Genomic DNA, 18,096 nt, shown 5'->3' with positions numbered 1-18,096 from the left:
AAGCAAAGAGAAACAACAGTCATGAAGGTCAGTCAATTCGGAAAAGTTCTAACTTTGAAAGCTTCTTCAAGTGTAGTCGCAAAAACCATAAAATGCTATGATGAAACTGGCTCTCATGAGGACCACCACAGGAAAGGAAGACCCAGAGTTACCTCTGCTGCAGAGGATAAGTTCATTAGAGTAACCAGCCTCAGAAATTGCAGCCCAAATAAATGCTTCACAGAGTTCAAGTAACAGACACATCTCATCATCAACTGTTCAGAGGAGACTGTGTGAATCAGGCCTTCATGGTTGAATTGCTGCAAAGAAACCACTACTAAAGGACACCAATAAGAAGAAGAGACTTGCTTGGGCCAAGAAAGACGAGCAATGGACATTAGGCCGGTGGAAATCTGTCCTTTGGTCTGATGAGTCCAAATTGTGAGATGCAGAGTAGGTGAACGGATTATTTCCGCAATGTGTGGTTCCCACCGTGAAGCATGGAGGAAGAGGTGTGATGGTGTGGGGGTGCTTTACTGGTGACACTGTCAGTGACTTATTTAGAATTCAAGGTACGCTTAACCATCATGGCTACCACAGCATTCTGCACAACACGCTATCCCATCTACTTTGCGCTTAGTGGGACTATCATTTGTTTTTCAACAGGACAATTACCCAACACACCTCCAGGCTGTGTAAGGGCTATTTGACCAAGAAGGAGAGTGAGTGCCTCGTGCAGTGCTGCATTAGATGACCTGGTCTCCACAATCACCCGACCTCAACCCAATTGAGATGATTTGGGGCGCAGAATGAAGGAAAAGCAGCCAAGATATGCTCAGCATGTGGGAAATCCTTCAAGACTGTTGGAAAAGCATTCCAGGTGAAGCTGGTTGAGAGAATGCCAGGAGTGTGCAAAGTTGTCATCAAGGCAAAGGGTAGCTATTTTGAAGAATCTCAAATATAAAATATATTTTGATTTGTTTAACACTTTTTTGGTTACTAGATGATTCCATATGTGTTATTTCATAGTGTTGATGTCTTGCTATTATTCTACAATCTAGAAAATTATCCAAATAAAGAAAAACCCTTGAATGAGTAGTGGTGTCCAAACTTTTGACTGGTACTGTATATCTTTTTATATTTCTACAGAAGATCAAGTAGTCTATTTGGAAATTTCCTTGCCTATTGTAGTTATCTGATCTCCTCTCCGCCATGAGGATCGGTCTCTGGATGGCCATTTGAGACGGCAGGTTTAAGGCACCTGTCCTCCACTACAGCTAAACGTGTATTGTTCCTGTGATGTCTGTCTGCTGATCTGAGCACAGTAACAAGAGGGGATCAGTCAGTATGCTGCTCTTATAGTCTACAGACCGACACAACACAGATCCTCACAGCTGTACAGAGATCTCTGCTGATATCTATACTCACTGTATGCTGTAACTTGCTTTTCAGTGTTGATATTTAGCATAAATAGATCATCTATGTAGGCCATGAAGTGCCATCAAACGTATACTGTATGATTATTAATTATACTGCGTGTGTGCATGTGTGTGCCCACTTGTGTTTGTGTGTGTCTGTACGTGTGTGGTTGTTTTGTGGCGTGTGTGTGTGTGTTTGGGGCTCAGGTGCGCAGTCTGAAATTGGAGCAGGAGGTTGAGAAGAAGAATATCCTGTCTGAAGAGCTTCAGACTCTGGCTACAGAGCAGCACGAACTCGAGCAGTCCGTTGTCAAGGGCTCCTCTCCACGGAGCGCGCTCAGTGATGATGATTTCTACGATGCTGTGTCTGGTGAGTATGGCTTGTTTTTATTTACGATCAGATTGGAATTGAAGTGAGAGAGCTTGAGATGAAAACTGGTGTCTTGTTTGACAGTATGATTATTTTATTGATGCCTATAGCTGTTCATGCATTTTATAAACTCAACTCTGGAATTCTAAGCCAGTCCCACAGCTTGTTTTAATTGTTCCCCTCTAATCAGGGACTGATTTAGACCTGGCACACCAGGTGTGAGCAATTAATTATCGGGTAGAACAGACAACCAGCAGGCTCCAAACCACATAGGGTAAGAGTTGACTACCCCTGGTCTAGGTGTTTACAATGTTATGCTAAGATGACTTGCTTGCTTGAATGTACTGTGTGCACCAATTTAGTCGGAGTTGAGCAATACCTACAAAGTACTATTTCACTTTGAAAACGCTTTTTTAGTCACAAGATGGCCTATGATAATGGTTATGATGATTTTTGCAATGATCGATTGACTGATTCCTTCAGCCTTCAGAGGTTGGTTCAGGGCTCTTTAAATACAACCCTATCCACAGATCTGGTTTCTCCCATCAGGGCTTTCGTGAGGCTCAGGCAAAGGTGTCAGTTGTTGATAGCGACACAGTCATTCATAGCACTGTCACTCATGTATCCAGTCCCTGCCTTTACAACATGACTGCTTACTCCCTTTCATCTCAAGATTCGGACTCGGAGCACTCTCTGAGCTTCTTTGAGGCGGTGGCCAGTCATTCATTTGACAAGGACGAGGAGAAAGGCTCTGTCCTGTTCAGCAGCAAGCGCAGCAGCCCAACCAGCATGTCTCAGGAGAATCACCATGGCAATGAGGAGGAGTCCCGACCCAATGGGATTGTGAGGCACAGGTGAGCTGAGCCAAGTGCCCCCCCCGACACACCCCTTCCTACCCACCCAGTGTCTCTCCCATCCACCCTACATCCAAGCACACACAGGGAACGGTCCTGTTTACAGTACACAGCTGTTTTAGAAGGTAGAAGCTTCAGATTTGGATTAAACCTGGAAAGAAAAGCCACTTTGCCTCTTTGCACAATAAGTTTACAGGTGACTGCAAAAAATAAAGGAAGCACGAGAAAGGAGGTATACAAAGTACATTGAAAGCAGGTACTTCCACTGATTTAATTACGCAATGAAAATATCCCATCATGCTTAGGGTCATGTATAAAAAGTATTTTGGCTAGCATGGCTGGAAGAGATCTCAGGGACTTTGAAAGAGGGGTCTCAAAGGAGCATAGGGGGTTTAAAGGGTGTGTGTCTCAGTCACCAGATCTCAACCCAATTGAACACTTAAATTAAGGCACCAAAATATGGAATTTCCTGTGGAAGAATGGTGTTGCATCCCTCTAATAGAGTTCCAGATACTTGTAGAATCTATGCCAAGGCGCATTGAAGCTGTTCTGGCGGGTCATGGTGGCGCAACACCCTGTTAAGACACTTTGTCACTTTTTCTTTATTTTGGTAGTAACCTGTACCTTTTAAAGTCATATTTTTGTTGTTGTTTGTCAAATAAACGTTGGTCTCCCCCTTTCTGTTTGAGAGAACCCTTTCTGTAAACAAAAAGCCTATAGTAGAGCAGTGGAAAAGGCAAACCAGGGTTGGAAATGAGTGGTTCTTAGGACCAACTTAATACAGAGGTGGAGTATCTTCCAGCTCCTAACTATCAGGATCTTGTTGTTTACCCCACTGTTTGTTTTCTTGTTGTGTTCCTAGACTACATATGGTGTATTTGTTGTGTGTTTTCAGAGTCTGTGTGTGAATAATTTAGCAAGGCAGCTAGGCTGGTCCAGGCAGGAGAAAGGCTCTCATTGAGAAGGCTGAGCGCTGTGTAAAACCAGTTAAACATTGATGAGGTCACAGTGTCATGCAATAACTGGAACTCAGTAGGACCCTATGTTGACTGATCTGAATGCTGAACACTGATCAGGGCGTAGAAGTGGAGGCCAGGCTTTTGGGAAGGCCATGCATTTTAGTGCTTTTTCCAATCTGTCTCATTCACTGTCTTAAAGAAAAAACATTAAAAACATTAAAACCTGTGGTGGTCCAAATGGTCAAGCCCAACCTGACTGACTGACTGACAGTGGTAGTTAGGAAGGGAATCAAATGTCATAGTTTGGAAGGGAATCAAATGTCATATTTAGGAAGGGAATCAAATGGGATATTTAGGAAGGGAATCAAATGGCATATTTAGGAAGGGAATCAAATGGCATATTTAGGAAGGGAATCAAATGGCATATTTAGGAAGGGAATCAAATGGCATATTTAGGAAGGGAATCAAATGGCATATTTAGGAAGGGAATCAAATGGCATAGTTAGGAAGGGAATCAAATGGCATATTTAGGCAGGGAATCAAATGGCATAGTTAGGAAGGGAATCAAATGGCATATTTGATTAATGGGATGTGCAAACTAGTATACCCACAGGTTTTTATCTTCTTCACATATCTTTGTGTGAGCAAAGCATTTGTGTTAAATATACGTAGGTGTTCATGGTGCCAACGTACATTTGTTGGTAAGATTACTCTTGTCTTAAAGAAGTGAAGGCCTCAGGGAGCAACTAGTTCCATGGATGGCTCCTGGACAGTAGTGGTGTAGAGGTGTTGATTGTAGACCTGGGCCTTCACTATATGTCAGCTCTACACATGCCTGAAACTAAACTGAAGGCTTTTGTTGCACTCAGCAGACTATATTCGCCTGAATATGATATGACTCCTGCATTAGATATAAAGTATGTGTTACATGCCTGGCACATCTCATCGAAAGAAATGCAGATCACTGTACGGTAATGTTAGTGTCAAAGTCCACAGAGCACAACGTAATACTTGTGTCATTTGTGCATTTACCAGATTCTGTTTGTGCGTCTGTATATCCCTCACTCCAGAACAAGTTTACCAGCATCCATGTTCTCCAGAAATGACTTCAGCATCTGGAGTATCCTGAGGAAATGCATTGGCATGGTGAGCTATCAACCAGAAGCACTCAGCTCTATTGTTCTTCTCCAAACCCCGTAACATGATGAGTAATGGGAACCTTCCTGGCCATAGTGCCTGTACTGTAGATCAGTCAATCCTATACTGATGTACTGTGCAGTAAGTAACCTATATCTATACAATTCTCTGGAGCTTTTCTTTAGCAACAGCTTAGAGCATGTATATAAAGGATCTAGCATGTCATAATCCTGATGTAGAATGTGGTTCAGTAGCCAGGGAGTGGTAATATACAATGCCTATACAAATTATTCACATCCTGTAACGATCGTCTGTGGTGGAAGAAGGTGAGGACCAATGCACAGCGTGGTAAGTGTTCATCTTTTTAATGAAGTAAACTGAACACTGAATAACAAAACAACAAAGAAACAACCGGAACAGTTATGTCTGGTGTAGACACACAGACTGAAAACAACCACCCACAAAACACAATCGAAAACAGGCTACCTAAATATGGTTCTCAATCAGGGACAACGATTGACAGCTGCCTCTGATTGAGAACCATACCAGGCCAAACACAGAAATAGAAAATCATAGAAAAACTAACAGACAACCCACCCAACTCACGCCCTGACCATACTAAAACAAAAGACAAAACAAAGGAACTAAGGTCAGAACGTGACAAATCCCTTGACTTTATCCTCATTTTGTGGTGTTACAAAGTGGGATTCAAATGGATTTCATAAAATGTTTATGTCAATGATCTACACAAAATACTTTGTAATATCAAAGTAGAAGAAAAATTTGAATACTTGTAAAAACAATATATATATGTATTTTTTAATATAGCTTGATTAGACAAGTATTCATCTCTCCATCAATGCATGTTAGCATCAACTTTGGTAGCAATCACAGCTGTTTCTCTTTCTGGGTATGTCTCTAAGAGGTTTCCACACCTGGATTGTGCATAATTTGCTTTTGGTTGTTAATCATTGCTAGACAAAAATGTTCAGGTCTTGCCATAGTCAAAACTGTGACTCAGCCTCTCAGGAACATTTACTGTCTTCTTGGTGAGCAACTCCAGTGTAGATTTGGCCTTGTGTTTTAGTTTATTGTCCTGGTGAAAGGCGAATTCATCCCCCAGTATTTGGTAGATTTTGCCTGTGCTTAGGTGCCATTCAGGTTTTTTTTCTATCCTGAAAAACTCCCCAGTCCTTAACGATTTCAAGCATACCCATAACACGATGCAGCCGCTACTATGCTTGAAGATATGGAGAATGGTACTCAGGAATGTGTTGTATTTGGATTATACCCAAACATACTACTTTGTATTCAGGGCTAAAAGTGAATTGCTTTGCCACTTTTTTTGCAGTACTATTTTAGTGCCTTGTTGCTAACAGGATGCATTTTTTTTAAATATTTTTATTCTGTAAGGGCTTCCTTCTTTTGACTCTGTCAACTAGGTTAGTATTGTGTAGTAACAACAATGTTGTTGATCCATCCTCAGTTTTCTCCTATCACAGCCATTAAACTCTGTAACTGTTTTAAAGTCACCATTGGCCTCATGGTGAAATCCCTGAGTGGTTTCCTTCCTCTCTGGCAACTGAGTTAGGAAGGACGCCTTTATCTTTGTAGTGACTGGGTGTATTGAGACACCATCCAAAGTGTAGTTAATAACTTCACCATGCTCAAAGGGATATTCAATGTTTGCTTTTTATTTTATTTTTACTAATCTACCAATAGGTGCCCTTCTTTGCGAGTCATTGGAAAAACTCCCTGGACTTTGTGGTTGAATCTGGGGATTTTACAGATAATATGTGTGTGGTACAGAGATGGGGTAGTCATTCAATTAGCATATTAAACACTATTATTGCACACAGAGTGAGTCTATGCAACTTACTATGTGACTTGTTTTTACCATTTTTAAAACTTTTTACCCCTTTCATGTGATATTCAATTGGTAGTTACAGTCTTGACCCATCACCACAACTCCTGTATGGACTTGGGAGAGGTGAAAGTCGAGAGCCATGCGTCCTCCGAAACACGACCCTGCCAAGCCGCACTGCTTCTTGACACACTGCTTGCTTAACCCAGACGCCAGCCACACCAACATGTCGGCGGAAACACCGTACAACTGGCGACCGAAGTTGACCCGCCACAATGAATCGCTTATGCGCGATGGGACAAGGACATCCCGGCCGGCCAAACTCTCCCCTAACCCGGACAACGCTGGGCCAATTGTGCGCCACCTCATGGTTCTCCCAGTTTTTGCTGGCTGCGACACAGCCTGGGATGGAACCCGGGTCTGTAGTGACGCCTCAAGCACTGTGATGCAGTGCCTTAGACCACTGCGCCACTCGGGAGGCCTGTTTAGCACATTTTTACTCCTGAAATCCTGAATTTAGGCTTGCCACAACAAAGGGGTTGAATACCTATTGACTTTTCTTTTTTTTAATACATTTGTTAAAATGTCTAAAAACATAATTCTACTTAGACATTATGAGGTATTGTGTATAGGCCAGTGACAAAATATGGAAAAAGTCAAGGGGCGTGAATACATTCTAAAGGCCCTAGTATGCAAACTAATCCTGTTCCATGTTTAGCCATGGCCCAGTACTGTAAAGCGATTAAATGTCAGTGATGGACTAATTGATGCTTGATGGATTTGTGTGTGAATTCTAACACACACACACACATACACACACATAGTGTCACGCCCTGACCTTAGAGAGCCGTTTTATTTCTCTATTTGGTTAGGTCAGGGTGTGATTTGGGTGGGCATTCTATGTTTTCTATTTTTTTGTTTTTGGCCGAGTGTGGTTCCCAATCAGAAGCAGTTGTCTCTGATTGGGAATCATACTTAGGCAGCCTTTTTCCCACCTAATGTTGTGGGTAATTGTTTATTTTCTGTGTGTGTTTGTGTGCGCCACGGTTGCGTCACGCTCGGTTTCTGTTTACCTGTTTTTTTATGACGGTTTCACTTTATTAAAGATGTGGAATTTCATGCACGCTGCGCCTTGGCTCATCTATGACAGGGAGTTTGAAGACAGTGAATGTGATACATAGTATGTACATTTTAAAAAATCTATAGCTTGTCATGATGGGCCTATGAGAACTGCTCATGCAATAACTGCTCATTCCTGTAAAATCTAGAGACTTGATTATTTAATGGTTGATAGATGGGAATCACATAGTACAACTACTTGTGAGCTGACTTGTGCTCTCTCCTTTTCTCTCTCATTCATTACTTCTCTTGTTCTCTCTTTATTTTAGGAGCTGTCTAAAATTACCATGCCAGTTATTTTTAATGAGCCCCTGAGCTTCCTTCAGCGTCTGACAGAGTACATGGAGCACACATACCTCATCCACCAGGCCAACGCCTCCTCTGACTCCATAGAGAGGATGAAGGTACACACACATTTGAGAAATAATCTGGAAAATGGGTTTGATTATTGATTTTTTTTCTTTTTTGTTGTCCACTTGAATTGAGAGAGACAAACATAGAAACGTATAACAAATACTGTATTTAGAAAAAAAAGAGCTAAGAAATCTCCACATCAAGTCATTTTTCTGTTTTGCATGGGCAGTGTGTGGCAGCTTTTGCTGTTTCTGCTGTGGCTTCCCAGTGGGAGAGAACTGGGAAACCCTTCAACCCGCTACTGGGAGAGACCTACGAACTGGTCAGGTAAGAGGGAGGGAGGGAGGGAGGAGATCATCTCTAACACTGGTGATGGATTTGGATGTGGTAAAAGACAAGTGTTGAGCTCACCCCTTTTCTCTGACAGAGAGGACCTGGGGTTCAGGTTGATCTCAGAGCAGGTGAGCCACCATCCACCAGTCAGTGCGTTCCACGCCGAAGGCCTGAAGAAAGACTTTGTGTTCCATGGCTCCATCTACCCCAAACTCAAGTTCTGGGGCAAGAGCGTGGAGGCTGAACCCAAAGGCATCATCACACTGGAGCTTCCCAAGTAAGCATACTCATTCATGCACTGTCACTTTCATACCACATTCAATCAACACAACAGTTATGTGTGATGTTTTCTCATGTCGCCTGTGTGAAACCAACATCCCACGACATGTTGTTATAGAGTTATTATTTGTACTTCCAGGTACAATGAGGCCTACACATGGACAAACCCTACATGTTGCGTCCACAACATCATCGTGGGGCAGCTGTGGATTGAGCAGTATGGCAACGTGGAGGTGCTCAACCACAAGTATGTCAAAAATACTGTCACATGCTCTGACTAAGAAGGAAGTGCAATATGTGAATGGGGAAGCATGACTAAAAGAAATGAAAAGGAAAATGATTTGATGGTATTTCTGTTTTTGTCACAGAACTGGAGAAAGATGCTGTTTGAATTTCAAACCATGTGGCCTTTTTGGCAAGGAATTGCACAAAGTTGAAGGCTACATTCTGGACAAAAGGTAGGCAGCTTTGATTTAGCAATATATTGCCATATTGACGGAAGTCAGTGATGTCTGCAGTGCTTTAACTGATAGTATGTGTGTGTTTGGCACAGCAAAAAGAAGGTCTGTTCTCTCTACGGAAAGTGGACAGAGTGTATGTACATTGTGGATTATGCCGCATTGGAGGCACATAAGAAAAGTGGGAAGGGGACAGTGGAAAAGAAAAGCAGCAAACCGGTATGTACCCCATCAAATCATGTAGTCCCTTTACATGGTGAACACATGCTTTGAGTTCTCCATCCCTGAGGCTTGTTTTATACTGCAAAGAATGTCATGTGCTGGTGTTAATTCCAGCCACTTTCCCTGTGGTATTTTCAATTTCAAGTGTTTTATTACACTCATATAGCAGTCAATACAAATTGAAATCCACGAGCATACAATATATGGATGGTTAAGAGGACGACAATTTATTTATATATATATATATATATATAATACATCAAAAAAGGTCAATCTTATTTATAGTGACTCATTCATTGATTAGCAGAGGTGTGGGATGGGTGACCTTTTCTATACTGTCTTCAGTTCTCGACTTTGGGATTGTCAGTTGATTTTGGCTGCGGGTGTTCCCGTTGCTGTGATGACAGCTCTTACGGTTGTAGATAGAAGAGCTTCAGTGCAGTGCTCCCCTCATGTGGGTCGCCAGAGCCACAAAACCATAAACCCTGCCTATTTCTACCATCTCTCTCCAAATGTGATTTGAAACCTATCCTTAACATTAACCACATTGCTAACTTTATTTCTAACCCTAACCTTACATTTTTTCCATGTAGCCAATTTTGACTTTGAGGCTGTGGAAACTTCTCATGTGATCTTGTTGTGTGTCCTGTTGTCCAGGGCTCTCGTGAGGAAGTGGAGGAGATCTCCCTACCAGAGGCTGACACAGTCGAGGTCATCCCAGGCAGCTATCTCCTTTGGAGGATAGCCCCCAGACCAGTCAACTCTACAGAGGTTAGTCGCATCGGAAACCCTCCTATTTAGATGTATGGTTTACTCAAGCACATAGAAATGCAGAGGCTCGGAAACTTCAAGGTCATAAAGCATCATTTGCATAATCTTCTTCATAGCTTTGTGTTTAAATATTCAGTCCTGTATTTGTAGATGTACAGCTTCACGTCGTTTGCCATGCAACTGAACGAGCTGGATAAAGATATGGATGGGCTCATCCCAAAGACAGACTGCAGGCTTAGGCCAGACATACGAGCCATGGAGAACGGAGATATTGGTACGAATCATAAGTGCTTGTGCCCTATCTGCAAACACTTTCCTTGAACACACAGTTGATCTAAGATAGATCAGTGAAAACCCTGTGTGCTTTCTCCTTGCTGTAGATCTTGCAAGTGAGGAGAAGAAGAGACTAGAAGAGAAACAGAGAGCTGCATGTAAAACCCATTCCAAATCTGATGACGAGTTGAAAACAAAGTAAGACAATGAGAGAAATACAGTTATGTTTTGACAATTTCAGTTATGTTATACTCTCTATGTATTGTATATCAATACACCCATATATTTTGAAATAAAGCGAGCATATTAAAAAAAAGAAAAGGTATCCCTTCATTTAATCCATGTCATTATTTAGTTTACTGCTTTATAATAATGCAAAGTCCCACTTTTCTCTTCCATTGTCTTGTTCTCTGTTTTGCACCTTTGCTTTGATGTGAAGAAACCCTGCCCTCGGCCCCAGGTATTAGTTGCTTGCTCTTCTATTGCGTGCCTTATGTGCTCTCCACTGTCACACTGTTGTGTGGTAGCGCCATCTACTGGTGCTAATACATACTGTGCATGGATCAGTTCTGATCTCTGAAATTCAGTTAGTGGCCCAAATAAAAATAATTGCATACATACCCACAGTCCATTTATTGCACATAACCAACGCATAATTGTCTTTTTAGACTTAATGTTTATTCATGCATGCAGTACTTTATGTAATGTAGATACTAACTCTCATCCATAGAATGACAGGATGAAAGCCTGAACCCCGCCCATGCTCACGTTATCCATCCTGTGTCTCCAGGTGGTTTCAACAGGGTCAGAATCCCCACAATGGCTCCCAGGACTGGTTGTTCTCCACTGGGTACTGGAACCGCAACTATCCCCTGTTACCTGATATTTACTGATGGACATTCATTCCTTGAATAGTGAGATTGATTCTTATCCACGTCAACTTCCTTATCTATCATGAATACATTAAAGCCTTAATTTATTACAATGAATACACTGTGTATGAAAATAGCAATAATAGATGTATTTGTGATACAAAATGTTCCGCTGTTAAACATGCTTGATATGAATGTAGCGTCTATATTAGGTCACATGTTCCATGCAGTCATCATTTTATTATTACTTTTTTGTGTGTTCTTATTAAGCAATATGGCACAAGGGGGTGTGGTATATGGCTAAGGGCTGTTCTTATGCGCAACGCGGAGTGCAAGGACACAGCCCTTAGCCGTGGTATATTGGCCATATGTCACAAACCCCCGAGGTGCCTTATTGCTATTATAAACTGGTTACCAATGTAATTAGAGCAGTAAAAATACATTTGTCATACCCATGGTATACGGTCTGATATACGATGGCTGTCAGCCAATCAGCATTCAGGGCTCGAACCACCCAGTTTCTAATTGTGTTTTGATTGTGAATGCTGTAATCCATCATTACCGTGTGCCATTTGCACAACCTTGCTCCCTTGATACTATAGGAACATACAGTATCCACACATTCAATCTGTTTCTCCTAATGTAATGTACAGCTGTTTTGTGCCCACAACTTTATTTCATTTTTATGTTACAAAAGAATAACTGCACTCACATATACATGTGGTTGGGATTTATTAGTTTATAACACTTAATTTCTGATATTTTAATGTGTTATCCCACAGTCCTACTTACTGATCTAATATTCTGACTACTTGTATTTTATTTTCTTGTTTAGTCCATCCACACAGAACATTAAGAAGAGTGTTTTGTTCACATGTTTTATTGATGGCAAAAATCCATGTAGCCATCACAAGTTGGCTGATCCACGTCAGTTCAAGCCACCACAAGGTTTACTTAAAGCGACCCTTTTGAAGGGGACACTAGGACGCGCCCTCCTTCCTTCCTCAGCTTCCAACACGTAGCTGAATGGTACGTAGGCGGCGGCGTGAGCAGGAGCCAGGGCTTTTCGCACGGAGTGGCCAACCATCGGTACATAGACAGGAACGTATTTCATCGTTGACCTCGGATGCAAAGGCAGACAATAGGAATCACTGTCTGTTGGATAGTAGCTGCTTGACATCAGGGTAGGGTAAGCGCATCGTCGCCTGGTCACTGCAGGGCCCTCATTCCAGCAATTAGTTGTTGTCGAAGTCCGACAGGATTTGATTTGCGTCTGCTGCTTCAAACGACCAGTAGTGTGAGGCCTAACCATTACGCACCGTGGCACGTGCATGGCAAGAGGCACCGTGCTCTCTGCAGCGCAGTGGCACAGGTTTATTTGAGATTGACAAACAGGCGAGTAGTCGTATGCGCACTGATTGTGCAGTAGACCTGGGTGGTGGGTCGGTAATAAATGGGAATAACTGTAGTCTTGTGGCGTAGAATAGTGGCAGGCGCACTCTTGATGATACCGTAGCTGAGCGCAACAGCATGGCGCATGATATTGTATTGGAACGAATAATTTTCCATGACTCTCGCCCTTACTGATGTGTTGACCTCTCCATGCTTCGTCGTCATGGTTTGTTTCTGGTGACACTTCATCATCTCTTGGGTGCTCAGTATCTTGATAGCCTGACAGACAAAAACAAAGATGAAACATCACCAACCCATTTTATTATGCCATCTTTTTATAGTGCTGCTCTGATTTATGCATTTAAAAAACAAAAACATGTTTAATTGATCATTCATGGTGAGAAAACAATTAAGTAATTTTTTCGAAATACCTTGTTCAGAATGCACAACTGCTGCAGCGTTGAGTGAGCGTCTCTCATTCGTGCACCCTGAAGGTCTATCGGCTGAGCTCCGGGTGAAGGATTTCCCTGGCACTTGCGCCCATGCATCGATCCGAACTCTTCGTCGGTTAGTGGTCGCTATGACCTGTGTTTTGACACCGTGGCTTTCCCTCTTGGGTCCCGTAGTTGTTGCTGCAGCTCTTTGTCCTACGGGAGACTGTGACTGTGGAATTGTGGAAGCATCTCCTCTTGGAGAGGGAAGCCCTTCGGTCACTAGTATTGTTTCACGTTGTTCTGGGGCTTTGCTGAGGTCATGGACTAACTCTCTTATTTCGTCGACATGTTTACATGGTGTGTCGAGTGTTTCTTTGTAATTTAGTGTAATTAGGGTTACCTTGTTCTCTGTGCATGGATTACTGGCCGCCTGGACAGGTGCGTCTCCGACCGTCCCGTTTTCCGAACCTCCGCTTGATCGTGTATTGGCGGGCTTGTTGGGGGCTCCACCTTGTTTGGCTTCAACTTCTTGCCCTCGTGCGTTCACCGACTGTTTTACACTGCTTGATTTAAATCTCCAGTCAATTGTAACAGGCGAAATACCCGGTTGACTTACCACGAGGGCAGATTTGGGTCGTGCGTAATTATCTTGGCCACCGTTGATCTGTAAATTGCTCTCCATTATATGTGTACCTAGGACTGCGTCCCCCTTCGCTGTGGACGAAGTCCTAGTGACCCTATCTGGAACTGAACATGATGGTGACGTCTGTTCCTCCCTGGTTAATCTCGAGAGCCCTGGTTGTATGCCTTCGAAACCAATCATTTTCAATTCTTCCTCAAAACCATCGTCGTGTAAACTCTCGGCTAAAAAGAAAGAGCCTATGCACGTTAGAGAAGTCTACTCAAAGCGGTCCAATAAATCTATATGGAATTGTATGGAAGTACTTTTGTATTTTATGTTATAGGCTAGTGATTGTCACATGATTAAATTGACGTGTAGTGCAAAGGCATTCTTGGTATAATGAAATGTGATTCCTGCCTTGTTCCTTACCCCTATTTTTGTGGAAATCTACCACAAGCTTCTTTATCCCAAAGGACGGGTTCTCTAGATTCAAGATAAAAAGCTCAATCATTGTCAATAAATAATCCATGCAATGCATACGGATGGATTCCATTTGTTCCTACCATTTTTGAATTTCTTCAGCTCTGTCAGATAGTAAAGGGCGAAGAGTTTAAGGTTGTCTGGTCTCTTTTTCAGTACAGCCCGGGACAAACCCTCCAGCATGGTAGTCAGACCATAAGGAAGGATGACATCATATTGCCCCCTTGACATGCTTATGGCTCTCCAAAGCCTCAAAGGTTCAGAATAAATATTCTTAGTGGTTGCTCTTAGATACACACGAAGACCTAGCCTATTTTCCACAGCCAAAATCACTGATCTAAAGTACCAAATTTGAGCTCACCTGAAAATAGTCCAGCCACAGATTAGTCAATAATTACATGATTAGTCAATAGACACCAGATAGATGACGCATTCAAGGTTATTTGGCTATGTTCTGCAGACATCAAACACACGTTGTTACTTTTGAGACCGCCAGACTACATATCTATAGTTCGCCAGACTTCTACAGTTCGATCTGCAGTGATGTCATAATAACTTTATAATACGCTACCATTCTGAAATATAATTTTGAGGGCATGTCACAGTTCAATGTTGTCAACGCTACTACAAACAAAATATGGCTAGATTGTGGTGAAATAATGATCATTCATAGTTTTGAATTCAAAATAGAAAATATGACCCGCCGCACAGGCGGACACGTTTAACTTCGACACCAAGGACAGCAGAATTGTGAAAATCGACAGCGCTGTGGTTCTGTGGACGTAACCTAGCTACTCTTTATAGTTTATAATGGACACCAGACAAAACGACACTATCTGTCAAGGAAAAGTTGATTAAATTCCAGAAAAAGGAGTCTTGAGGATGGGTGAAGCCTTCCCTCCTGGTGGAAGAACCTCTTCTCCCGAATGAGTGACATACTCAATTTAAGATGGTGTTAGATCTTCCATGGGTGCTGCCCATTGCTACATGTTATAGATTAAAAACAACAATATTCCATTCTAATAAAATATGTAAGGACTGTACCATGCTTAGTTGGGGTGAAAATGTTACCTGGAACAAAAATGGCCCCATACCGGTCAATGGCCATTGGACATCATCTGTTGCCTGTTGGGACATGGTCTGGGGAAACATGCCTTTGAAAATGGCAAGGTTACTGGAGCTGGCAGTCTGTTTCTCAATGTTTCTCAATCTTCTGGGTTTCATTGTCATATTTTGTGTCAGTTGAGATGTCATTTTTATCCTCCTTGGTTTTTACTTTCTGTTTGGTGATTGGTGGTCGTGTGGCCTAAATCTCAGACTTCCCCTTTAGACACAGATGTCAATGAACTGTTGCCGCCTTGATGAAAGACTGGGGCTACTAAGATTTAGCTTTCCTGGTCCATCATTAAGCGTATCCACCTCTTTGAAATGAAAGAAAAACTGGTGCTCTTTTTATGTAAATAAGAATACTGAGATTCATTTTGTTGAAGTATTTGCGTTAATAATTTGCTCTAACTAACATTTCCATCAGTTTAAACAAGTTATTGTTCTCACACTGGCCCATCAGTCACGTTGCTGTACAGCTGTCAGCTGGTAAACTAGATAGCTAGCAATCGAAGTCAGCCAGTCAACTTCCAGTACCATGGACAGCGCCAGAGACGCCAGTTCTATATCACAGTAGCTTCAGCCCCATGCACAGCGTAACTTAGCTATTTTACTAACGTTAATTAAATTGCCAGCTCTGGTAGTGAGCTAGCTAGCCATCTATGTTCTAGATGGGTTGCTAGCTAATGTTTAAGGTTAGCAAACTAACCAGGTGTGTCGCACTGTTCAGATGTTCCCATACAAGTTCCAGAGACAAACAAAATAATTATAGCTAACATAAAGCTAGAATTACTAGCAAGCTAGATGGCTATAGGGATGAACGACTCCAGGATTTTTGGAGTCTACTCTTGCTCGACTTCCACAACACGCTGAAACAGCTGCGCACACACATCCACATTATTGCAGAATCCGACTAGGAAGACTAATTTTGCCTTCGAGAGAGGACTGGCATGAGCAAAGTGCTGCATATTTGTCCATCAAGTTATAAAAGGCCTATAGTTTGAATATAGAAGGTGGTGTAGGAACTAGAATATTTCAGTCATATTTCTGCTGTGCGTAGCCTTGACAGATCCCATGGGATGATGTGATGTACTCTCTAACCCTATAAGCCTACACTGAGTGTACAAAACATTAAGAACACCTGCTCTTTCCATGGCATAGACTGACCAGGTGAAAGCTATGATCCCTTATTGATGTAACTTGTTACATCCACTTCAATCAGTGTAGATGAAGGGGAGGAGACATGTTAAAGAAGGATTTTTAAGCCTTGAGACAATTGAGACATGGATTGTGTATGTGTACCATTCAGAGGGTGAATGGGCAAGACAAAATATTTAAGTGCCTTTGAACAGGGTGTGGTAGTAGGTATCAGGCGCACTAGTTTGTGTCAAGAACTGCAACGCTTCTGGGTTTTTCATGCTCAAGAGTTTCCCTTGTGTATCAAGAATGGTCCACCACCCAAAGGACATCCAGGCGACTTGGCACAACTGTGGGAAGCATTGGAGTCAACATGGGCCAGCATCCCTGTAGAATGCGTCCGACACTTTGTAGTGTCCATGCCCCGACTAAGTGAGGCTCTTCTGAGGGGTGGTGCAACTCAATATTAGGAAGGTGTTCTTAATCTTTTGTACACTCTGTGTATTCTTTGCTGTGTTATATTTCCCTATTCATAGATGTTTGTTATGTAATTACTATCCTAGCATGTACCTTATTCCAGAGGATGATTCATGCAGGATTTGCTTTTCCAAACTGCCCCCTGTAATTCTTTATATCTTTTTCATTAAATTGACTTATGACAGAAGCCTGGTTTTTATTCTGGATGTGAAGATATTTCAAGTCAACGTCATGTCTAGTCATGTCTGCGCCTTCATCATTGGGATTGCCTGTGTCTGCGACGCTGACTCCAGCAGCGCCTTTGTCATTAAGTTCCGTCTCCTTTCCCCCTCTCTGGATCTGACGGGGTACTGCCTGCTGTGGGAGGTCTAGACCTATCACTGGGAACAACAAAATTATGCTATCCTGCTTCTCGTGGGCCCGTGAAGGGTTCAACAAATTGTGTGAGGGGTAGGAATGGGCGAATTTCTCCATTCCCATCTCAGGCCGTTGTATTGGGCAGTTCAATTATGAGAAATGTCTCAGTCCCTGGAGCAAAAACGTTGTGCTATCAAGGAGCACGAGTACAGGACGTAAAGAAGATGCTCCCAAACATTTTAAACCAGGATCAGGAAATTGAGTCTATCACAGTTCATGTGGGATTCAATGACATTATGAAGGGCAGCTCAGAACAGCTGAAGATGGATTATGAATAACTTATTGGGTCACACCTTGACACCAACAAACGCCCCATAATATCTGTCCCTCTGCCCTCCCAGAATTGTGGCATTGAACGGTTCAGCAGACTTTTAGCCCTCCATAACTGTCTACGAGACAACTGCAGTTCTGTGGGTGTAAAGTTTGACAATTTCGATACATTCTGGAAACAAAGCTCGTTTTATAAGGAGGATGGGATCCCCCCAAATCATTTGGGTTCCTGAATCCTTTCACAACATTATAAGGCTGACTTATCAATGACCCAAGCTCAGCTCAGTTAATCTCTACCATTGTATCTCTGAGTTGTCATAATGCTTCAGCAAATGTACATTATCCCAGGGGTGTTGGAAGACCTAATTTATGTCCCTCTTACTGCCCTGAATGCCTCTGCTGATCCCACAGCTATTGTGTGCAGTAATCATGTGCCTATGAATCAGCGTTATACTGTTAGCACTGAGACAGTGTGCCCTAGTAGGAAGTCCAATGTGTGCA

At 42.4% G+C, this 18,096-nt stretch overlaps 1 protein-coding gene across 2 annotated transcripts; it reads left to right on the top strand.

Moving 5' to 3' along the window:
* The first annotated feature begins 1,680 nt into the window (after positions 1–1,680).
* Positions 1,681–14,245, top strand: LOC115145467 (oxysterol-binding protein-related protein 1-like). 2 transcript variants are annotated; one of them, XM_029687000.2, is made up of 15 exons: positions 1,681–1,767; positions 1,958–2,041; positions 2,441–2,621; positions 4,651–4,726; positions 7,970–8,104; positions 8,284–8,381; positions 8,482–8,664; positions 8,806–8,913; positions 9,035–9,124; positions 9,220–9,343; positions 10,004–10,117; positions 10,268–10,391; positions 10,498–10,588; positions 10,830–10,850; positions 11,181–14,245. In XM_029687000.2, the coding sequence occupies exons 3-15, from the start codon at positions 2,557–2,559 to the stop codon at positions 11,281–11,283; spliced, it is 1,332 nt and encodes a 443-aa protein (XP_029542860.1). In that variant the 5' UTR covers positions 1,681–1,767; positions 1,958–2,041; positions 2,441–2,556; the 3' UTR covers positions 11,284–14,245. The 2 variants fall into 2 exon arrangements, with proteins under 2 accessions (XP_029542860.1, XP_029542862.1); XM_029687002.2 differs by lacking the exon at positions 10,830–10,850.
* The last annotated feature ends 3,851 nt before the right edge of the window (positions 14,246–18,096 follow it).

The sequence above is a fragment of the Oncorhynchus nerka genome, linkage group LG17, assembly GCF_034236695.1.
Source record: "Oncorhynchus nerka isolate Pitt River linkage group LG17, Oner_Uvic_2.0, whole genome shotgun sequence".
Classification (NCBI taxonomy): domain Eukaryota; kingdom Metazoa; phylum Chordata; class Actinopteri; order Salmoniformes; family Salmonidae; genus Oncorhynchus; species Oncorhynchus nerka.
Note: the sequence above shows the minus strand (reverse complement) of the source record. Positions and strands in the feature narration are given on the sequence as shown.